This window comes from Bubalus kerabau, chromosome 6 (genome assembly GCF_029407905.1).
Source record: "Bubalus kerabau isolate K-KA32 ecotype Philippines breed swamp buffalo chromosome 6, PCC_UOA_SB_1v2, whole genome shotgun sequence".
Taxonomy (NCBI): domain Eukaryota; kingdom Metazoa; phylum Chordata; class Mammalia; order Artiodactyla; family Bovidae; genus Bubalus; species Bubalus kerabau.
This window is the reverse complement of record NC_073629.1, coordinates 109,605,424-109,630,073: the sequence shown is the minus strand read 5'-3', so window position 1 is coordinate 109,630,073 and position 24,650 is coordinate 109,605,424. Positions and strand designations below refer to the sequence as shown.

General features: G+C 45.6%; 1 protein-coding gene across 1 annotated transcript in view; it reads right to left on the bottom strand.

Moving 5' to 3' along the window:
* GRIK3 (glutamate ionotropic receptor kainate type subunit 3) overlaps window positions 1-24,650 on the bottom strand; it is a 253,335-nt gene that overhangs the window by 78,172 nt on the left and 150,513 nt on the right. The window contains exons 2-3 of the mRNA XM_055586371.1: window positions 15,499-15,675; window positions 6,555-6,812 (exon numbers count right to left, since the gene is read on the bottom strand). Of these exons, the coding sequence (XP_055442346.1) occupies window positions 6,555-6,812; window positions 15,499-15,675 (435 nt within the window). The remainder of the gene's footprint in view (window positions 1-6,554; window positions 6,813-15,498; window positions 15,676-24,650) is intronic.

The following is a 24,650-nucleotide window of genomic DNA, read 5'->3' as shown; positions in this document are numbered from 1 at the left end:
GGCATAGGTACAAGACGGATGTGAGATGCCAGTTGGTCTTATCAGATGACTCCTAGGAGTTGTGCCAGGGCAACTGGTAAGAGATAACTCTCTTTAAATTTAACTTCAAATTGGGGTGGGGGGAGTGAGTCTGGGGGTCACCACTTAGAACCTGAGAAGGATTCCAACAGGGCAGAAGTCAGGACACAGAAAGAAATTAAGCCCTATAGATGTGTGTGTGTGTGCTAAGTCGCTTCGGTCGGGTCCAACTCCGTGCGACCCTATGGACTGTAGCCTGCCAGGCTCCTCTGTCCGTGGGATTCTCTAGGCAAGTAGTGGGTTGCCATTCCCGTCTCCAGGGGGTCTTCCCAACCCAGGGATTGAACCCACATCTCTTATGTTTCCTGCATTGGGAGGAGGGTTCTTTACCAATAGTGCCACTTGGGAGGCCTAAGCCCTAAAGATACTTGTTTGCAACTCTAAAGCTAAAATCATTCCTGAACTTTCCAGTAAAGGAAATCAACAGAATCCACCCCTCAACCCCATCCCCTGCTTTTTTTTTTTTTTTTTTTAGCTTAAGCTAGTTTGCGATGGATTAAAGTTCACGATCAGCAGTCTCAGTGTTCCTATCTGGACAGAGTCCTCATATACAGACAGCCCACACTGCCAGCCTTCCAACAAAGAGTCTGGGCTTCCAAAGCCACTTCTGGCACACACACCTGGGTCTGATGAGCCCCTTACTCCCATTCCTGAAGGCTGGACATCAGGAAAGCAAGCTGATTGGTATCCTTCATTACACTCTGCTGGGGTGTGTGTTAGTCACTCACTCGTGTCCGACTCTGTGATTGTAGACTGCCAGGCTCCTCTGTCTGTGGAATTCTCCAGGCAAGAATACTGGAGTGGGTAGCCATTTCCTTCTTCAGGGGATCTTCCCAACCCAGGGATCAAACCTGGGTTTCTTGCTTTGCAGGCAGATTCTTTACCACCTGAACTACCAGGGAGTTATCTCTGCTGGGGAGGACAGAGATATTTCTCTGGGACCTAAGCCTCCCAAAGAGCTTCCAAACAAGCTTTGCCATGACTGTGGGCATCAGGAACCCCTGGCCCCCTGGATAGTCTCAGATCCAGGTGTGTGGCTGGGAGAGGGCTCTGGAGTCCTGGAGGGATCTGGACCAAACAGGGGCCCCAGTACCTCCTAATACCAGACTTGATGGGGGCAGGAAGGGGATATCAGGTAATCTTAGCAGAGGAGGGAAGGGCCACAAGCTCCCCCCAAACACACACCTCCATCCTTACCCTCCCTCCTCAACGAATCCCGGAAGTCCTTGGTTTGGCTGAATGCTGCTGCTCACACCTGTTACCCTGCAAGGCTCTGAGCGCACACTTTGCTCCTACTGGCTCAGTTTTCAGGCACAGCATCAGTAGGCACGTGGGCTTTGGGGACCCAGGACATGAGGACAGGGACAGTGTGGATGCTGGAGGACAGCCATCAGAGCCTTCTCGTCAGCCAAGTTCATCGCCGCGTGTGATACACAGTGACCCACATTCTCTCACAGCAAGTGTCAGAACTCCTTCCCGTCAGCGTATTCCCGAAGGAGACCAGAGGCTCATCCTAGCCCATCCCAGCAGAGGACTAGGTTCTTCGTTTGCCTGAGATGAGCACTCCTTCCTGGCTGCTTCCCTAATCAATCTCTCTCAAAATATCTGCAGTGAATCATGGTTGTTGAAGTCATGGTTTTCACTTACAAAGCACTTGTGCATTCATTACCCTATTTAACCATCTCCCTGTCCTAGAAGACATACAGAGTAGTTGCTTTGGTTCCAATATTCAGATAAAGAAACTGAGGCCCATAAAGGTTAAGTGATCCTCCCGAGATTCTGCAGAATGTTAGCAATGGGATCCAAATTCAAGACCCAATCTTTTGGGCTCTTAGGCTGGGCCTTTTTTTTTTTAACCCCAGCTTTTTCTAGACCCCTTCCTTTCATTCTTGATATAAATTTGGCTTGTGCACAGATTAGGTTTGCATGGCAAAACTCAAAGGGCAAACACCGTTGGTCCCTGGAATAATCATTCTTGATATTCTGTAACTGATGACTTGGCATCCTGAAATCACGGGCCAAGCTAATGACCAAAGTTGTTTGTATCTGTAGTACCTGTGTTTTCCTGGGCACACCAAAATCATATTATAAACTCTTCAGTCACAAACTCCCAAATCTGGGTTTTGCTTCCTACCCCATATGGGATGTTGGCACCTAACAAATTCCACCTAGTAGTAATAGGGGCAATCTTATAGCTGTTCAGTCACTCAGTCATGTCTGACTCTTTTGCGACCCCATGGACTGTAGCCCACCAGGCTCCTCTGTCCACAGGATTTTCCATGCAAGAATACTGGAGTGTGTTGCCATTTCCTTCTCCATGGGATCTTCCTGGACCAAGGATCAGACCCACATCTCCTGCATTGGCAGGAGAATTCTTTATCACTTGAGCCACCAGGGAATAAGTAATAAAGGCTCTAAAGTAATAAAGGCTCTTGCCTGTGTCTTCCCCTTGCTGCTACTTCCTGACCAGCCTTGCATGTGGCCCTAGGTGCCATGATGTGCCCCCTTCAGCTTTTAGGGAACTGTAAGTAACAACCCATCTTTTCATGCCATTGACCTCTCTGTGTCATCAATTAGTCATATCTACTCCTTAGATCCCAGGTGCATTTTAAAGCAGTTCTACCTGTAGTGGGCTGCAGTGATGACTCCAGTTTTCACCCCTCCCTACACCCCGTCCTTTGCTGCGTGACTTTGCAGTGCCCGCTAACTGCGGCAGGTGACTTGCTCCACCCACGATGCTGGGCTCAACTGTGTGAACTGTTTTGGCCAGTGGGGTATCAGCAGGCATGATGAAATCAAATGCTTGAAGTGGAATTGTACACTGGTTTTGTTCTTTTCACCTCTGCCATCATCATGACCACATGCACGGGTTAGCCTGCTGGAGAATGAGAGCCCAGCTACCCCATCATCTCAGCTAAAGCTGGCCTATTTCAGCCAACACTCAGCCGACCCCCGGGCAGGTGAGCAATCCAGCTGAGACCAGAATAACTGCCTGGCCAATCTCATTCAGTCACTGACTCTACAGACTTGTGAGCTAAACAAATGCTTATTATTTCAAGCCACATTGTTTTGGGGTGGTTTGCTATACAGAATTATTATCGAAATAGATAACTGATGTCCCCTCTTCTAGCATATTAAGAGAACCATTGATTTTGGTGGCTGTGTGCCAGCCCTAAGAAATGACTCATGGTAGGCAAAATCACGGAGAAGGCAATGGCACACCACTCCAGTGCTCTTGCCTGGAAAATCCCATGGATGGAGGAGCCTGGTAGGCTCCAGTCCATGGGGTTGCTGAGAGTCAGACATGACTGAGCAACTTCACTTCCACTTTTCACTTTCATGCATTGGAGAAGGAAATGGCAACCCACTCCAGTGTTCTTGCCTGGAGAATCCCAGGGACGGAGGAGCCTGGTAGGCTGCCGTCCATGGGGTCACACAGAGTCGGACATGACTGAAGTGACTTAGCAGCAGCAGCAGCAGCGGGCAAAATCAATCAGTAGGAGTCCCATTCGTATCTGAATGGGATGTTTAGGGTGGTGGACACAGACTCAATGAACTGTATAGGGTGGTATGCTGGAAGGTTCTGAGACAGATTTTCCTCCCTGAACAGGCACAAATCACATTAAGAAAAATCCCTTTGTCTTCTACCTCTTTCCTTCCCACTTCCTGGGGTATCACCATGTGTGGATCTGATATTTGGAGCTGGAATATCTTTATTGTGACCATGAGGGGGGAAGTCAAGGGAACTGCAGTGTGATACTAATCCAGCATCCTGACTCTGATGAACTGCTAAACTTGTCCTGCAAAGGCCCATCTCTAGACTTCTTGTCAGTGAGATAACTAAGTGGCTACTGCTCCAGTCAGTTTGAGTTGGGCTGTCTGTTACTTACAGCCAAAATACCCTAATGGAAACAACCCCCAAAGCAAACACGGTCAAAGCCTGCTATTAAGTGCTTCCCACTTCATGGGCTTGATGACCCGCAAGCTGTCCCCTTGAAATATCCTGATTCTGGGAGCACACTTCCTACTAATACTATTCTTCATCAAAGCCATATTACTGTTTGACTGAATCCAACACTGAATACCTAGTACTGTCTTCTTAACTAAACCAGCGCCATTACTGACTACCCTACGTTTTAAAATGTTTGCTGAATTGAATTAAATATCAAAATTGAATTAAATGATAAATACTGAAGGGAAAAGTGTGTTGGGCATTGGGAAAGGTGAAGAAATGAAGATGCTACCCCATCTTCTTTTAAGAAGTTAATCATATTGTAGGGGAGTGAGTGCCCACCCAGAAGCCACTGGTCATCAGAGGCAAGTGTACAGTCAGAACTAGATATCCACAGGGAGAGGAGGTTCCAGATCTCAGCATCTGCCGGGACCAGTCTCACCAGGACCACCTTGATGCCACAGGATCTTCCTCTGCAAAGCCTCTCTCTCTACCTGCATCCAGCCTATGGAGGCCCCATTCCTGCTGGGCAGCAGTTTATGTGAGTGTCTACTGTGGCTACTCCGTGCCCATGACACTCCTACATAATTTCAATATGATCTGTTCATATCTACTTCTCTCCCATGCTGGCCCCAAGTTCTCTTCCAAGCAACCCTGTTGTGCCTGCCTGGACCAAAATGGCCACCTCTGTCCCAGTCTTCTTGCTCCACGTTCTCCCTCTAACTCTCTGCACATTGCTATCAGTTCAGTTCAGTCACTCAGTCGTGTCCAACCCTTTGCAACCCCATGGACTGTAGCACGCCAGGCTTCCCTGTCTATCAGAAACTCCTGGAGCTTGCTCAAACTCGTGTCCATTGAGTCAGTGATGCCATCCAACCACCTTATCCTCTGTCGTCCCCTTCTCCTCCTGCCTTAAATCTTTCCCAACATCAAGCTCTTTTCCAATGAGTCAGTTCTTCGCATCAGGTGGCCAAATTGCCTAGCTGTTAGTGCCACCCTCTAAAACTCTGCTTTTATTATTCTATGTCTTTGTTCAACAACACACAATGATCCTCAGCCACTTACAAGATAAAGTCTGAACTCTGAAGCTAGATTGCAGAGACCTTGCCCACAGCCTGACACACACCGTGTATCTGACCTTTTCCTCCCACCTACCATACTGGGACCCCTTGCTGTTCCTCCCTCGTATAATGCCTCATGACTCCTCTTCCTGTCCACCCATCCTTAAGGCCAGGCTCATGTCGCTGTTCCTCTGGTGTCAGGCCACACTAGCCAAGGTCATGGAGCCTCCCCTCCCCAAGTGCTTCTAGCTCTGACTGTATGAACATGTCACTTGGTTCTTAGCTCTGATGGCCTGGAAAAGACCAGTGAGCTCTGGGTGGGCACTCACTCCCCTTCAGTATGACTAACTTCTCAAAAGAAGATGGGATAACTTCATCTTTATTTCTTCTTCCTTACCAGGGCCCAACATGCCGTTTCCTGCCATATTTAATTATAGTTTATTTCCATTTTATTTTCAGCTCAATTCAACTCAACAAATATTTAAACAGTATTCATTGTACCAGGTGCTGCGGTAAACGCCGGAGGCACAGAAGGTTCATGGTCTGGAGGCAGAAACAGGCTTCAAGACAGACAATCATTCATAGTGGTGCATGAAGACAGACAAAAATACAGGGCTGCGGCAATGCAGGCCGAGACTTGGAGCTGGGCAGCAGTGCCTCTCGATGGCTGGGGGCAGTGAGCAGGGGTCGGGGGGATCTCTGCCATCCAGGATCTACCGTTTGGCACTTCGGATAGAGCAGGAACTCAAGAGATGCTTGTTGAATCCCAGTTAATGAAACAACTTCTGAGCATCTCTTCTGAGGGAATCTCTCCCCATACCCTGACTCCCCATTAGGAGGTAATCAAGAGCTGACATCGAATCACAGGGAGCTGAGAGCTGGAGGGCTCTCTCCAAACTGGCTGCTATAGTTCTTGACTTGTCACATGGCAGAGCAGGGCCAGATGGGTTAAGTGATTTGCCAAGGTCACTCTCTAAGAGCCAGGGCTAAGAAACGTCTTGGGACTTGAGTCTTTGGAAAGAATGAGGCAGAGAGGAAATTGCTCTGTGCTGCTCAGCTATTAAGTGCAGGGTCAGCCCACATCATGCTCTGTTTGGTTTGAATCCAGAGTCTGTGCTCACAGCCCCATAGCACAGAGCTGGATGTGTGTGCTCTGGTGAGAATGTGTGAATGTGAGGGTGTAGGCAGGTGTGGGCATGGCCATGCAGGTGTGAGTGCAGATCGGAGCATGCTGCCAGGGTTGGGGTGGGAGCTGTTCAGGGCAGGTGTGAGGCAGCTTGGGTGAGTGTGGCTGGTGCACACGGGGTTGTGGGTGAGTGCAGGGCGAGCATCAGTGTGACTGGATGAGACTTGGGTGTAAGTGTGGACAGGGCGGCTGAGCTGAACAAGCAGCCAAGAACCCGATCGCGGGGCTCTGCCACCCTCACCTCCTGCTCTTGGTGCAGCCAGGCGTGGCTACTCACCCGTGCTGTCGTCATAGACCACAGTGGCCGACCGCCACTTGAGGTACTGCACCAGGTCGAGGATGGCGTGGCTGAGAGAGGCGTAGTCCGGGTACAGGTTCACGTAGAAGGTGTCTTTGTTGTCCAGTGGGTGGTGCTTCCAGCGCAGCTGGATGTGGGGCACCTCCAGCGCGTTGCAGATGGATTGGACGGCATTGGTGCAGGAGCCCTGGGACGGCCCGAAGATGGCCACCACGCCCAGCGCCAGCTGGTCACAGGCTGCAGCAGGAGGAGGGAGGGAAGGACAGTACAGGGGTCAGTGCTGTCTCGCCAGGCAGCCGGGCACTGTGAGCACGAGCGGCTGTGATCCTACTGACCCCTCTGAGGCTGCGTCACTGATGAGCTCTCTGAATCTCAGTTTCTGCATCTCAACACTGGGGTTGTAATAATCCTGGCCTTAGAGAATCATAGGCAAGTTGGATGAGATAATGAGTGTACACCGTTGAGGGGAATGTCAGTTGGTGTAGCCACTGTGGAAAACAATATGGAGGTTCCTTAAAAGGCTAGAAGTAGAGTCACCAAAGGACCCTGCAATCCCACTCCTGGACATGCATCTGGAGAGAACTCTAATTCAAAAAGATATATGTACCCCATTGTTCATCACAGCACTGTTTACAACAAGACATGGAAACAAGCTAAAAGTCTATCAACAGAGGAATGGATAAAGAACACGTGGCATACAGAGGCACATGCATGCATGCACATGCGCACGCACACACACGCACACACTGGAATATTACTCAGCCGTAAATAATGAAATAATGCCACTTGTGGAGATTATGCCAATTGCAAATAATGCCAATTGCCAGAGATTATCATACTAACTGAAGTAAGTCAGACAGAGAAAGACAAATATCATGATACCACTTATATATGAAATCTGAAAAAAAAAAGATACAAATAAACTTATTTACAAAACAGAAATAGACTCACAGACACAGAAAACACATTTATGATTACTAAAGGGGAAAGAGGCATAGGGATGAACTAGGAGTTTGGGATTAACAGATATACTCTGCCATATGTAAAACAGATAATCAAAAAGGACCTATTGTACAGCACAGGGAACTATACTCAATATTATATGTGTGTGTGTATATGTGTGTGTGTATGTGTGCGTGTGTGTGTGTGTGTGTGTGTGTGTGTAGTTCAGTCACTTTGCTGTGCACCTGAAACTAACACAAGATTGTAAACCCCACTGTAATACTTCAGTTAAAAAAAAAGACAGCACAGCACTCATGAAACAGAAATGATGATCGCTGTATCAACAGTGCTTAACACAGTATCTGGTGCTTAACTGACAACTGCTGAGTGAATGGAGGCTGAATCCCTGCCTTCAAACAGCTACTCATCCTGGGGGAGGCCCAAGGGCTTAGGCAGGTCAGAAGGCAGATGCTTCTGGGAAGGGCAAGAAACAGTGGGCACAGCAGAAGCATGAAAGCAGAAGCATGAAATGAGCAGGAACCAGAGCAGCTGGGACTCAAAGCAGGGCATAGGCTCATGCAGGGACCATGCCTAAAAAAGCCATAAAGTGGGACCTCAGGGGCAGTCATGGGGAGGGCTCCCCAGGAGCCACTGCCCTTTTTCTGGCAACTATCTCTAGTTTTCCTTTGGGCTCCACTGCCTTTCCCACTTCCAGCCTCTGAGCGGTAGGGCTACAGGCTCTAGCTGGACTGTTCACTCACCACCCCCAGGCCAGTCATTGGTTTGGAGGCTGGTCATGTGACTAGTTGGAGCCAATGGGATGGCATGAGACCTCTCACTGAAAAGGGGAAACTTCCTGCTATAACTGGACCAGGGAGGAGGTAAGACCTGGAGGTAGTGTAGCCTCTAGTGCTCACAGAAAAACCCCGGTGCTTTTCTGTGAATGGAGTCATTGTGGAGGAGAGCAGAGCTAAGAGACAAAGAAATGTGGGCCCCATGATCAAGTGGCACCCTGGACTTCCGTTACCTGAACCAATACGTGCTCTTTTTGCTTAAGCCAGTTAGGATTGGCTTTCTGTCACTTGCAACCCTCAATGCAGCATGAGCACACCCACCAGCTTGTGGCCATGGGAATGACACAGTGTGCACATATATGAACACATGATGCATGTGGGAGGAGGCAAGACATGGATGAATAGTGGATTCACACATGTCCTGGCTGCCTCAAGGGCCTCTGGGAAAGACCTTCTGGGCTCTGACCCACCCCTAAGGTTTGCAAAGCCCAGGGCCAGAGATCAAATAGAGGCCCATGTACCAAGTGGCTAAATATTTAAATACTTTAAGTCAAGCTAACAAACTGTTTTATAAAACATGCCCTTTCCTTCTACCTTGGCAAATATGCTCAAAACAACCTGGAAAGTCATGTGAGAATGGAGACTTCTCCTCCTCAGTGATGTGGGGAGGAGTGGCACCAGCTCCCCCACTCCCCGCCCCCTCCTCTTTGACCACTGGTTTCATACTGAACCATAAAGGGCCTTGAACTCATCATATGGACAGCCTACTTCTTAGGTCCAAGCTCTGTCCACACCCCTTACAAGGAGCTATCTATTGGTTACCCCTAGACAGAGCCTAGGAGTATGACCATGGCAGCGTGGCTGTACCTCCAGAGGATGGCACATGTAGGCCTGGAGGCTAGCACAGAGCCAACTGGGCAGAGGACTGTAAGAGGGATCTTGAAGGAAATGATTTTGATCTTGACTGTGCGATGGTAAAGGTAACTGCCCTGACAGTTACGACAGTCATGATGGTGTCTTCAGACCACGTTGTGAGGCTGTTGATGATGATGGTGATGGTGGGGGTGGAGCGGTGATGATGCTGTAACAATGGTGGGATGGTGATGAGGGGATTGATGATGATAAATATGCCAATGTCACGCAAGTAATGGTGATGGCGATGGTAGGGATGAAGATGGTGATGCAAGTGCTGATGAGAGAGGAGGTGATAGCCATGGTGGCGATGATGCTGGCGTGGATGAGACTGGTGCTGATGAAGACGCTGATGTCACGGCAGCGATGCTGCTGGCAGTGCTGATGCTTCAGGAGTGGAGGTGATGCCACGACTACGGTGGTAATACTGACCGTGGCGGTGTGCACTGGTGTGGAGGTGTTGATAGCGGTGATGACGGTGTGATAGGATGACAGCGACCACACTGGGTTTCATTCTGCCCGAGACGCAATGACTGCATCCCCCTGTTGGGTTACAGGAGGTATAAGCCCTGCCTTTCACCTATTCCTTCTCTGTGGCCTCTCTCCACATCCCTTCTCCCATCCCCTTCACGTTCCTTCCACCCTCTGAGGGGCTTCCGGCCTGGAAGAATACTGCTGCCCCAAAGGGACGAGAGTAGGGTTATAGCAGCAGCAGCTTTCTCTCCAGATGTTTCCAGGGCGGCAGCCAACTCTTGTTCTGGCAGCTCTGAACACACACAGCAGTAATTACATTATTTGTGACTTCAATTTTGAATCCATTTTCTGGTCATTTTACAGTAACTCAGTGCTTCACAGTCATTGCAGGAGTCCACAGCCTGAATGCAGTTCCCCCGCCCCCTTTCCGTGGCAATTGTAGTTATAGCAAAAATTATCCCAATCAATTTGTGTCTTAAAAGGAACTGAGCTGCCCAGAGAATAAATGAAGGCAGAGGAGCCTGGGGAGGGCTGGGTCGATTCCAGGCTCACTCCGCTCAGGCTTGGAAGAAAACACAGACACTCTCTGAGTTGTTGGCTCAGGCACTGCCTGGCAGTCACTCTTCTTTTAATTTTCCACAAAACATTTAAAAATAAAGACAATAAGTGAATGTCCCTGTTAATGGGAAAAGACCTTCTGGGCCTCATGTGGAGGGAAGGACTGATTCAACCAGGGCTGGCCGGGCAGGCGGTACCAGGCTCTGTGCCTCTGCATCCCCTCAACCCACAGGGCCTGAGGTGGCTGGGTGGGTCCAGCTGTGATGAGAACCTCTGCCTAGAAAAAATGAATTATCATTGGGTTAATTAGAATGAGGCCCAAGTTCACCCCCCTGGAAGAGTCCTAATGATGCTCCCAAGAAATACATTTTCAAAAACCAAAGATCAAAAGGAAAAATAAAGATCACAGAACACGGGGTTCCCCGAGGGATAGAGGGTACCCAATGGGGAGTATGATCCAACAGCAGAAATGCCTTCGGGGTCAGACGGCGATGACTCTAACCACAGCAGGGGTCTGTCTTAGGTGTGTTATCAGAAGGACATTAAGGGAGAGTGATGGTAGACAGGAGCCACTTAATTTTTTTATTGAGATATAATATAATGCAGTGGAGTGCATTAATTTTAAGCACAGACTTCTGTGAATTTTTACATATAACTGTACTCACATAACTACCACTTAGATCAAAATACAGAACATTTGCAACACCTAACAAGGTTCTGTCTTCCCCTTTCCAGTTTATATCCACTGGACTCCCTCCTCCAAAAGTAATCACTGTCCTTTCACTCAACAATGTCTATGAGCCTCATCCATGACGGTATGCATAGCAAGAGTTGCTTCTGTTTTTATTGCTGATTCAATTCCATTGTATAACTGTACCCTCCCCCATTTTCCATTCTGCTGTTGATGGACCTTTCCTTTATTTCCAACTTTGGCTATTATCAAGAAAGTGGCTAGGAATATCCTTACACACATATATTCCGCTTTAGTAAATATTTTCACACAGTTCTCCTGAGAAGTTGAACCAGTTTTCACTCCCACCAGCATTATGTAGAAAAAATATACCTCAACTCATACCTCCCACCCTACCCAGAAAATCAATTTGAGACAGATCATAAAGCTAACTCTGAAAGATAAAACAATCGAACTTCTAGAAGAGAACATAGGAGAATATCTTCATGACCTTAGGATAGAAAAAAAACAGAACACAAAAGGCATTAGCCATAATGGCAAACCTTGATAAATTGGACTCCTTTAAATGAAAAACTTTGCTCCTCAAAAGATACTACTAAGAGAGTGAGAAGGCAAGCTCATTGGCAATAGATATATGCAATACGTATATGCAACAAAGGACACGTATCCAGAATGTATAAAGACTCCTACAAATCAATAAGAAAATGACAAGCAATTCAATTTTCAAAAGTGGTTGAAAGCCTCCAAAAGACACTCCAGGAAAGAGAAGCTCCAAATGATCTATTAGCATATGAAAAGATGCTCAATAACTCTGGTCATCAGGGAAATACAAAGTAAAACCACAGTGAGACATCCACCACATAAACCACCAAAAATAAAACATACTTCACCACAAGTTAGCAAAGACATACAGCAACCATGACTGTCCTGCTTTACTGCAGGGGCATGGGGTGCTAATTGGTACAGCAATTAGTTGAAAAACTGTTAGGCTAAACAGATGCACATTGGGTGACCTCACATTTCCACTTAGGTATGCATCCTAGGAAATCAACCCTGAATATTCATTGGAAGGACTGATACTGAAGCTGAAGCTCCAATACTTTGGCCACCTGATGCGAAGAACTGACTCATTGGAAAAGATCCTGATGCTGGGAAAGATTGAAGGCAGGAGGGGAAGGGGACGACAGAGGATGAGATGGTTGGTTGGCATCACCAAATCAAAGGACATGAGTTTGAACAAACTCTGAGGGATAGTGAAGGACAGGGAAGCCTGGCACGCTGCATTCCATGGGGTCTCAAAGAGTCAGACATGACTGAGTGACTGAACAACTACAAGGCATGCATCCAGTGAGAAATGTGCGCTTTTGTGCCCAAAAGACATCAGCAAGAATGTTCACAGCAGGACCACTCTGTGGCCTCACATGGAAACAGCTCAAATGCTCAACAGTAAATTTGCTTTTTAAAAATTGTGGCCTATTCATATAATGGAATACTACGTGACAATGAATAACAAGAGACTACTGTTACATCTGACAACAGAGATGAATCTCAAGATCTATTGAAGGGTGAAGGAAGCGAGACTCAGAAAAGTATATATTGGTATTCTACTTAGGGAAAGTTCGAAAACAAGCAAAGCTAGTGTATGGCATCAGAACCATGATTCTGTATTTACGTCACTGAGGAGGCAAATTGATGTGCCACTGAGTGGAAGCAATGGACAGCAATCACAGAATATACCCACACACCCATATCCACACAGCCAGGGGTCAGAGATATGATAGAAAGGTCCAGGGTGTTACGAGATGGAAGCAGGGAGATCTGACCTTGTCTACGGGATTGGGGAGGGCTCCCTGAGGACCAGGAGGCTAAGAGGAGAGGGAGGAGTTATTTAGACAAGGAGGTGGGATGGGGAAAGGGAGTTATAAGCAGAGGGAAAAAGCATGTGCAAAAGCCCTGAGGTGGGAGTAAGCATGGTGTCCCGAGGACAGCAGGGACGACTAGAACCCAGAGACTGAGGGGCAAGCGGCGCAGATGTGGCTGGTGGGCCATGTTGGTGGTAGACTAGACAGGCCCGCAAACAAGTCATGTGACCTCCTGTAGGATGGGGAGGGGCTGTGGCTTTGGTCACTTGGACCAATCTGATTGGACTTTCGTAGCTGAGTGTCTCCATCTCGGGTCTGCTCACCCGCCACCAGGCAATTCCACATAGTGTGGGACTGTTGAGTTCCCACTGGAGGAAGCTCCTCGGCAGGCTCTGAAACTCTGCTCCTGGCTCACTGCTGGGCAAGGTCTCTGCACTGAATGGTTTGCACACCACTAGAGAGTCATCATAGCCTTTTAGTGAATTTTAGGGAAAATGGACAGAAGGCACAGCCTGGTGCTCTGGGGTGGTTGTGTGCTTACAGGCCTCTGTGTTCTGTCTCCAGGCATCGGTTTTGTGTTTTGACCTTTTCACTGAGCAGTTTTGATTGAGGTCAACCATTTTCCAGCTGGACAAGGCCAGGCAGAGGGTGCCAGCATGGACTCTCAGCAGGGAGATGGAGACCTGACTACACGGTGTTGGCTGCAATGCTTGCTGGGAGATGGCTAGGAGGATGGAGGTAGGGAGGAGAGCACGCCAGCACCAAAGAAGGTGAGTGATGGAGCGATGGGGAGGGACCACTCTTCAAGGCTAGCAGGGTGGGTGCCTGTAGTTTGTGTGCAGGTTGGCCCTGAGGCAGTGGCCTCAAAAATCTCAGTGACAGCTGTGTTCAATGTCAGAGACCCCTCGATCTTCAGTGCACAAGGCAAGGAGGAGCAGGGTGGGTGAGACAGGGACCACCAACGGGAAAGTGCCTGAAGGTGTGAAGCCCCTGACCTGATGGTTCAGTGGGTGGACAGCAAGGCAACCAATGTAAAAGGAACAAAGTCTGATGGTACTTTGTATGAACCAGGCACTGCTCTAATCACAGAGGTGTGCCCGTTTTGTAGATGAAAAAAACGGAGTCACTGTGTATTTTGTGCACGGTCACACAACTAAGAGTGGACAGGGTGCAACTCTGGGCTGTCTGGCTCCAAGCCCATGCTGCTCTGCCTTTCTGTACGGAGAGGTTTACTTTACAATGGGGCTTTGCAAAAGAGCTGGGAGCAGGCAGCACCTTGGCAAGTCTGCACTTGAGAGCCCAGGAGACCTTGATTAGCTACTGGGAAGCCCTTAGAAAGACCAAGGGGATCGTGTGGATGGGCTGTCTTCCCAAGATGCACGGATATCACAGTCAGCTCAGCCTGGGCAGTGGCCCTGGGCAGTGATGCTCAGCCTCCCGTGCCCTATCCTCATACCTCTCATTCACGGATTCATTCAATGGCCATTTCATTGAGCACTTACTATATGCCAGCCTTTTAGGTGCCAGGCTATATCAGGTAACAAGAGAGAAACTTCTTTTCAGTGGTGTTGGCGAGGAGGGGAAAGACATTAAATATCCACAATGATTTAACTACAAATTGTGATAAGGGCCTTGAAGAAGAAAAGCGAGGGTCTATAAAAACATATTATGGGACGAATGACCTAGCTATCTCTGGGAACCAAGACTCCTTAGGTCTGAGGGTTTTTTTTAATGGAGTTCCATGGACCTCTAGGGTTCTATGGAAGTTATTCCCAAAGTTATTTAGGCCTTTAAGTTAAATTCCACTTAAATATATGTATGTGGTATTTTTAAAAGACAGTAACAAAAGAGCATACTTGTATACTCAGATGTGCTATTTGCCACATTGGAAACTGGTAGCTCATTCATGTATTGACAAATTACCATGATTTTTCCTTGAGGATCTTGGAATAAATTTCTCCAGTCCTTTCTGTACAGACATTAGAGTTTACTGTAAACATGTCACTACCGTGAAAGAAGATAGCCCAATATTTTAGTTTTGATTTTTTAAAACTCAGGTATGGTGAAAATTGTTTGATTGGATTTACTACAATTATTTTTGTGAATTATGGTTTTATTGTTATTATGTAGCAAAAAAAAAAAAAAAAGGAAACATACTTAAGCTGAGGTCACTGTCAGACTTCAAGTGTCATCCATCACTGGGGTCAAATTGTTGCAGCCACAGACACAGCTGTTTTTGTTTTTAGCAAGTCCTTTTATGGCAAGTAAATGTTGCATGTTTGAATCTCTACATAATCTGTTTTATATATATTTTAAATACTGATTTACTGGGCAGGATTTCAATGAAAGAAAAAGTAAATGTGAAAATGCTGGCTTTGGTTCAGAGGCTGTGAAGACCTGGGCTGCCTCCTCACCCATCTCGGACTCCATCCCTCAATACCCCACCCCTTCCCAAGGCTCTTCATGGCCTTTGCCTGTGGCCTGGGAACTCCTGATGGGCAAACCACTCCTCCTGGGAGGTGACTCAACTTAAGCCTAACTGGGCCTGAGGCTGGTCCAAAAACCAGGCAGAAAAGGCTCTAATCCCCAAACCCAGCCAGAGACTGGGTATGTTTTAAGGACCTTGGACAACAAACACAGACCCATGCCCCACAAGGCCAGAAAGAGGACGGTGGGGGCAGCACACTCACCCTTCTTGGTGGCCTCGAAGCTGTCGTGGAAGTGGATCCTCTGGATGTCATAGGTCAAGGTTGTGTTGGGCAGCAGAGTCCTGTTTCTGTTGATGATGTTGGCAGAAAATCGAAAGGCATGCTCCTCGGCGTTCATGACCTGGGCATTGGGGCCATCTGCATACTCAAAGATTCCTCCTGCGAGAGATGGGGAAAACTGTGTGTGCTGGTGAAGGAAGAGGTATGCGAAGAAATATGCTTGGCTCAGAAGGTTTTATGGGCAAGATTCTTCCCCCAAATGTTCAATAAGATGCCAGGTAATCCCCCTATGTAGAAATTGTGCCGGAGCATAAGAAATATGAAAATTCTCCTAGTTCATTTCACTCAGCTGGCAAATTCCTGATAACAGACACTGACAAACGGAGCCAAATAAAACTGACCAACTTATGAATGTTGCTATGAAAATTCTCAGTAGAATGCTGGCAAGTAGAATCTACCAGAATATTATTACAAGGATAGCATACCATGATCATAGAGTTGTATTTCAGGAATGTAAAGTGTGGTTCAATATAAAGAAATCTATGAATATCATTCCATTGCATCAGTAGTTCAAAGGGGAAAAACATGATCAACTCACAAAATGCAGGAAGGCATTTGATAAAATTCAATATCTAATGCTGTTAAGAATGCTTAATAATCTAGCTCTAGAAAAGATACTCACTTGAAGCATCTTCAGCTCAAATTGGCCTTTAATAGCAACTAATGGTGAAACACAAGAGGCATGCTCATTAAAGGGAAAAAAGAGGAGGTGTGCGGAGAGTTACATTACACCATTAACCACTGAGATAAGAAGAAATATAACTTGGAGGCACACCTCTTAGGAAGAAAAACACTCTTATTTGCAAATGATATAAATGCCTTCCTAAAAACTCTTAAAATAATCCCTTAACCCGAAAACCAATAAGAACTAGCAGGAGATTCAAGTTCAGTGACCAGTGAGCACAAATTAAGTGTTACTTTAAATAAACAACAACCAGCAAAACCTTAATGGCCAAAGGATTTCCTTTGCAATATCAGCAAATATTAAATAACTAATCACGAACCAACTCCAGTATTAAAAATGGCAACAAAATAAAAGACTTTGGGTGAGAGACATAAAAATAGGAGGCATGTTAAATGAGGAACCATGTCATGGTGGGTAGACAGGGTCAAGGATAGAGGTGTCTAAATTACTTTTTCAGTTTAATGTGATTCCAATCAGAATCATAGAATATATACGTACACACACACACACACACACACATACACTTATATATACACACTTTTTTTTTACTTGACAAAACAGCTCTAAAATACATCTGGAAGACTAAACAGGAGACAGCCTACACAGAGATGAGAGATGACTTGCACTGCCAGATTTAAAATATATCATGATGCCAAAATAATTAAAACCAAGCCCTAACGGCATATGAAAACACAGATAAGTCAATAGAATGAGATAAAATCCCCAGAAAGAGGCTCTAGTAGAGATAAATATTTAAGACATGATAAAGATGGCTATTTCCAATCAGAAGGCAGAAGATGAATTATTCATTAATTGTGCTGAGACAATTATTCAATTATTTGGGAGAAATGTAAGATTCCAATCTTAAGCCATATATCAAAAAAAGTTTCATGCACTGGGACAACCCAGAGGGATGGTACGGGGAGGGAGGAGGGAGGAGGGTTTAGGATGGGGAACACGTGTATACGTGTGGCGGATTCATGTTGATATATGGCAAAACCAATACAATATTGTAAAGTTAAAAAATAAAATAAAATAAGTTAAAAAAAAAGTTTCAGATGGAGTAAGATTAAATAGCAAGGAAGTAAGGGAAGGAAGGGGAAGAAACACTATAAAAGAACCAAAAAGACAATAAATATAGGTGAATATTATATAATATTGAAGTGGTGGAGGCCTTCCAATAAGGTCAGAAATCGTACGAGAATGACTGATAACTTCATAGAGACAATATAAAATGTGTAGATTTCAAAACCCCCATAAACAAAATTAAATGGTAAACAAACTTGGAAATAATATCAGTAACATGTAAAGGTTGATGCTCTAATTTTACAAAAACCACTTAAAATTCTTTAAAAAGACAAATACTCAAATGAAATGAACATACTCGAATGAAAATACTCAAATACTCAAATGAAAAATATGCAAAGAGTAAGCATGGGCTTTGCACAAAAAGAAAGAACAATACAAAGGAACCGTTCATACATGATGAAATGTACATTCCCACTAATAATCAAATAAACGCAGTTTGACCCAACAGTGAAATGCTGTTTTCTGACTGTCTCACTGACAAGCATGAAGTACACGGCAGCACTCAACTCTGCCCAGGGCGTTCGGAAATGGACATTTGCTTAACTGTTGGTAGAAGTAGGAGCCAGTACATCCTCCTTCCTTGATGGCTGTTAGAAATATATAAAAAGCCTTAAAAACTTGCAGATCTTTGACTCAACACCTCCGTTTCTAGTAACTGAATTCAACAATGGGTACACAGATCATGTGAAAGGAGGTGGATCTAAAGACACTCAACACCAAAGAAATAGTAAATGAGTGGCAATTTTTTTTGCCATTCATTTACTATTACATGGAAATAGCTATATATTTCCATATAATAGCTAACATTTAATGATTGGGCAATATCCATGATATAGCTTTAAGTGAAAAACAAAAGTTATAAAGCAGAGATGCAGTGTGACCCCACGTTAGAGAAGGAGGAATAAAAAGGAAGATGAGGAGGGATTTATGTCAGTGACAAAAGAAAAGAAGACATTTTAAAGCAACACCAGTAAACACTCCTAGGTAATAGATTTCTTAGTTTGTTCTTTCTGCTGACTTTCCCCATATAAACCTCTATTTGTAAAAAAACATTAACTTCATTGAAGTATTATTTACATAGAGAAATTCCTCAAAATTCACCATTTTAGGTATACAATGATTTTTAGTAAATTTACTAAATTTCCTGACCAGCACCACAATCCAGTTTCAGAACATTTCCAGCAACCCTATAAGATCCCCGGTGTCCACTTAACAGTCAATCATTGTTTTCAGTCCCCTCCATGCTCCAGCCTCAGGCAACCATTAATTTACTTTCTGTTTCTAGAGATTTGTCTTTTCTGGCCACTTCGTTTAAATGGAATCATATCATGGGTGGTCTTCTGCATCTGGCTTCTTTCACTGAGCATAATGTTTCTGAGGCTCATCTCTGTTGTAGCACGTATCAGTACTTCATCTCTCTTTATGGTTAAACAGTACTACTTTCTATGGCTGTACCATATTTTATTTACCCATTCACCACCAGTTGATGGGTATCCAGGTTGTTTCACTGTTTTGAAAAATGATTTTTTTGAATGTTTAAAAAAGTGAACAAATAAATCTGTTGTTCTCCCCACCCCCATGCTGGTATGCCACCAGGGTACAGTCGTAACACAGAGTGTGCATGCACGTGAGTCTGTGTGGGGGTGCAGCACATCCATAAAACAAGACAAGAACACCTCCTCAAATGTTGAGTAGGTCTCTCTGAGGGGAAGGATTATGGATGACTTTAATTTCCTTCTTTGTGTTTTTCTGTATTTTCAAAAAGTTCTGCAGTGAACATGTGTTATATTTCTAATCAGAAAAGCCATCATGTGATGGTGTGTATGTGTTTAAAGGAAAATAAGTGATCAAAATACCATCTGATCCAGTAATTCCACTTTCTACAGATACAAATTTAGAAAAAGTTAGAGAGTTAGAGACACATAAACATTTATGTATAAGGATATTTTTGACATAATATTGAAAAAATAGAAACAACTCGATGTTCAAAAGCAGAAGACTGCTCAATGTATTAAAATCCACCCATATGGCAGAACAACTTGCAGGCATTAACAGTCAGGGTATAGGATGGCAGGATGTGATGTCCGGGATTTGCTTCAAAATAATATGGGCGGAGTAGAAGTGAAGGGAATGCAGATAGGATAGGAAAAGTCATGAGTTGTTGGTCCAGGTGGTAAGTACACAGGGATTCACTATCCCATTCTTCCTAAGCACAAGCTTATATAAGCATATCTTCCATGATAAAATTGCCTTCAAAATCGTGATATATAAGGTAAAAATAGCAAATCACAGTCATGCAATCAGAGAAGAGACACAGTATCATTTGAAGATGCTTATTACCATTTTCTTAAAAACTCAAGAGAATCATATCAAAACCTAGTAGAAAGTAAACAGAAAGCTCATCAAGGGGCCAGCACATAAAAACGTATATAGAAAAATGTATAGCCTTCCTATAAATCAGCAATAAACAGTGAGGAATTACAAGGGAAAAAAGAGACCCTATTCACAAAAGCAACCGCAAAAAAATAAAATACTTTACAATAAACGTGCAATTCCTATATCAAGAAAACTACAAAACTTTACTGGGGGACATAAAAGACTTGAATAAATGGAGAGACATAACTTTCTCCTGGAAGGGAAGGCTCAATATTGTAAAGATGTCAGTTCTCCTCAAATTAATTTATAAATTTAATGCAATTCCAATTAAAATCAAAAAGGACATACCAGAAGGGCATACACCAAAATGTTAACAGAAGTTCTTTCTAGAAAGTAAAAAGATAATGGATTCCTTTTGCTTTAGTGCTTTTCTCCCTCAAGTGTTCTGCAATGAAGAAGAGCTTTGGTAATAAGGAAAAAAGCTTTTAAAAAATGCTCTTAAAAAATACTTAATGATACCGGAAATGCTCATTCTGCTTCCTCCGAAAGGCAACAAAGTAATATTACAGTATGAAACCTATTTATCAAATAAAAAGCACGTAACTACAGTTATAGAAAAAAGACTGGAAGGATTTGTATCATGGTACCAGTGAGCTTCTCTGGGAAGAGAGATTTATAGATACTTTTAATCTTGCTGTTTGTAGTTTCTTGATTTTTCCAAATTACTTCCAGTGAATAAGTATTATTTTTAATATTTTAAAACATAAACATTAAAAAATCTTTTCCCAAGAAAGTCTAGGGAGAAAACTAGCCATTATGGAGTCCTATCTCAAATGAAAGTCAAAGGTCACGGGAGAAAGGGCCATTTCCTAGGGCTTCACATTTCCTTGCCTGCCTCTCAGACAGTGGCAGGTTGAGGGGGGGAAAGGAGAGAGGGGGTCTCAAGTCACTGAGACCCAAGCCCAGAGACTACACCATTTGGTTCCATGAATACCCATTGGTCTCTGCCATGTGCCCACCTGTGACTGGGTGCTGGAATGAGAGAAGTCAGTCCTGGGCCGCTGCTCTCAAGGAGGACTCAGCTGACAATAAACAGATGACCATAAGGAGCACATACATGTGGTAGTCAGCTGTTAGAACCAAGAGTGGAGTGGTTCTCAACTTAGGCTCCAGAGACAGCCAGACCTCAGTGCAAACCCCAGCTCTAGTCACAGGAGGAAGTTACACTCTCCAAGAATCAGTTTTTCCATCTGCAAAATGGGGTACATACTTCCAACGTTGATTGCCGCGAGGAAGAAAGAAAACAATGTAGCTAAATGCATGGGATGTGGCCAGGACTTAGTAGTTGTTAAAGGAGGGGTGAAACCATGCTATTTAGAAAAAACAAAACAAATTCTGAACTTCTACATTCTAGGTCAAGAGTTGACAAACATTTTCTGTAAAGAAACAGCAGTAAATATTTTTGGCTTTGTGGACCAGAAGGTCTCCTGGACTCTTCCACTGCAGCATGAGAGAGGTAGCCAATATGTAAATAATGATGCAGTTGTGTTTCAATAAAACTTTATTTACAAAAACAGGTGGTAGGCTGGATTTGGCCAGTGGGGGCTGCAATTTGTCCCCTCTTCCAAGTGAAGGGCAGTCTTTATCTTAGAGGTAAAAGCACCTTAAGACCTGGATGGAGAAGAAAAGACATTTATAGTACTGAATTGCTGTGTGAAAGAAGCAAAGGTAGACTGTTGATTGTTTGTGTGGGGAGGATAGGTGAGAAGGGCCCAAGAGAAAGAGGGTAGATAGGAAGTGTGCCCAAAAAGGGAGAAAGGAAAGGACAGTATATCCCAGGAGCAAAGGCAAGTGACCTCACGGCAGGAAAGGCCATGCTAACACTTTAGTGCCCATTTAGCCTGAGCTGTGGTGTTATCTCCTTACTTACAGGAGCCTCATAGTTTACCAAAGCCAGTCACAGAAAACTACCCCTGGCTTGTGTTCTTTGGGGACAGTGAAGGAAGGTGGGCAAAGCCTGGCACAGGGTGAATTGGGGCAGAAAGAGGAAAAGAGGTGCAGGAGCTGGGACAAGAGAGGCCATGGAAAATTCAGCAGAGAAGGAAGTTGGAACAAGAGGAGATGAGAAACTTAAGCCCTAGGGCATCTCAGAGATGCTAGGGAGAGGCTGCCCTCCAACGTCTATCCCCCAAACACAGTGTAAGCTTGGGTCATCCCGCTTGAACATTAGGGGCAAAGTGCCCCTAAAGTTTGAATGTCTTGGGGTACCCAGAGAGCAAATATTTAGATACAGCACAGAGGTTCAGAGGGTGGGTTCTGGATGCAGAAGACCTGGTTTTGAATCTTAGTTCTGTTCACAGGCTGTCCTCTCTCTAGAGAATTGCTCTTACCTCTGCCCTGGGGGCAGAACGCAGGCAATAACTGAATGATGTGCTCAATCACTCAGTCATGTCTGACTCTTTGCGACCCTGTGGACTGTAGCCCGCCAGGCTCCTCTGTCCATGGGATTCTCCTGGCAGGAACCCTAGAGTGGGTTGCCATGCCTTCCTCCAGGGGATCTTCCCGACCCCGGGATCGAACCTGAGTGTCCAGCATCTTCTGCATTACAGGTGGATTCTTTCCCACTAAGCCACCAGGGAAGCCCTAACTGAGTGATACTGGGGTGCAGTATCACTATAAAGGGTGGTCCCCTTGTCTCAGGGTGGGTATAACTGTGGTGCGTGTATGCTTCCGAGACCTTTCCAACACTGCCACCTTATATCAGACAGAGACCAGAGCTTATCCAAGGCTGCCCAGCTCTGTCCCCTTCTCTATTTTGCTGTGCTCGCTCCCCTACAGGGTTTTCCTAAAGCACACCCTTCCCGGATCAAGCCTAGGCACCTGAATCCTTGACTCAGGCTCTGCATCTGAGACACCTGACCAAAGACACGGGTGACATCGATCCAAGGCAAGTATCAACCACACTCACTCTTCAGTGCTTTAGGAGGAAGGGACAGGGGCACCGAACCTCATCTATTGAAAAACTCTCATCTGTTGAGGGTTCCTCTCCCTTCTCCTTTCTGGTCTTCTTGATCTTTCTTGCTTATGCAGGGGGCTCTGGAGAGCAGGAAGTCTGGAAGCTCAGGGTCTGATGGGCTCGGGTTCTGACTCAGGCTCCACCCCATGGAAGAAAGTCTGCTCTGGCTCTTGGCTTCTGGAGAGAGCACCCCGTCCTGCTTTGAGGCAGCTCCCCCATCCAATTGGCTCCTCTCCATTCTCTTCCTTCCCATACATTCCTCACGATCGTTATACATTCCTCACGATCGTTATTTAAAGAGGCTAATAAGTAGGTTGGCACCGTTGATTAATGCATAATCTTAATCATGATTGCATAGTGTAATTGGCATTAATTTGAAGAGCCAGTTCATTATGAAAATAATTGTCACTGCTTTCTGCTTTAATAAAATGGAGCAGACACCAGGGCTGCTGAGGAAATGGGATGGGGTGTGTGTATGTGTGCGTGCGCGCGTGCATGGGTCCCAGAAGATGTTAGCATGGGGAGCATGGGTGCAGCTGGATCATTTTCTTCCAAGAAAACCTTGAGTGGAAGCCCAGTGGGTAAAACAAATAACACCAACTATAATAATAACAGCAACACAACTGATCATGTGCCAGGCATGATGCTGAGTGCATTCCAACCCCTTCATTAACACTCACAAGAGCCTCCACAACCCCTACAACCCCATTGCATAGACACTATTATCCTCCCATTTCACACAAGAGAAAACGGAGGCCCAGGGAGGTTAAAGACGTTGTGACAATTACCATGCAGTAAATTCTCTTCTGCAACCAAAGGCAGCTTGTTAGGGACAATTGTTAACTTTTCAGGAGTTTTGAAAGCAAGTCACTAAGCCATTGGCAGCTTGAAATCAGGCATGGTGAGTGTGTTTACACCGCAGGAACAAGCAGGTTCTACAAAGGAGGGCTTCATTTTCCTGGAGAGCTTGATTACCAGCCCACCCTGCCCGAACCCATTTCTGTCCTCTGGGCTCTTAAAGGCTGGATGCCACAGGTATCGAGAAGGCTCCATAGCCCTTCCCAGGGTTCCACCAGGGACATTATGAAAACCACCACTCCAAACTAACCTCATATGCAGACAGCGAAACATAGAGCCGGGTGGGAGCAGAGGACTCGAACTAGCTGGGCCAGCTCAACCAACACTTCGCCTTCTATATCATGACATGTTGTCAGACGTTTCGAGAAACATTCTGACTGCCCTGAGCATAAAGACCCTTATTGTTAAGATGGCTTTTTCTGTCCCTGGAAATGTGCCCAAATGGTAGCATCATCGCCTCTCGGATGAGCTATGGAGGCCTGTGTTAAGCTGAGTGTGACCTTCACAACCCGGTGCTGTCCTGCCACGTCTCATCGTGAAGGGCCAGGAGGCACCCCACACCCCCTTCTGTCCCAACACACACTCCCTCTGGGCAGATGGCCCTGGAGAGTCTCCAACACACAGGTCCCAGGGAAGATGTAGGCAGAAGACTGAGCCCCCGACTTAAGCTCACGGCATCAGGACTGTTTAGGGCCAGTCTGGAATCTTGAGATTTTCCTTTCTCTTGAACAGCTTTGTGCTTTTGAATTTGGCCCTTGCCAAAGCAAAGGCTGGCCCAGCCAGCCCAGCCCCTGGCACAGTGAGACTCAGGCACGGTCTGCAACGTGCTGCCACTGTCTGGCAGCTGAGTCCCAGGAGACACTCACATTCCCAGCACTGGGCCCAGGCACCTGTCCAGGCATCTGTCCTCCAGGGCCTGAGTCTGTTCTTTTTTTTTTTTCCTAATCTGCTTTGTTCTCTTTCTGAAGTTTCCAAGGTGTCATAGAGATTAATTGAGACACTGATCAGCAAGGTGGTTGCTAACAGCTTCTTCCCGGGGCCGCCTCCCTG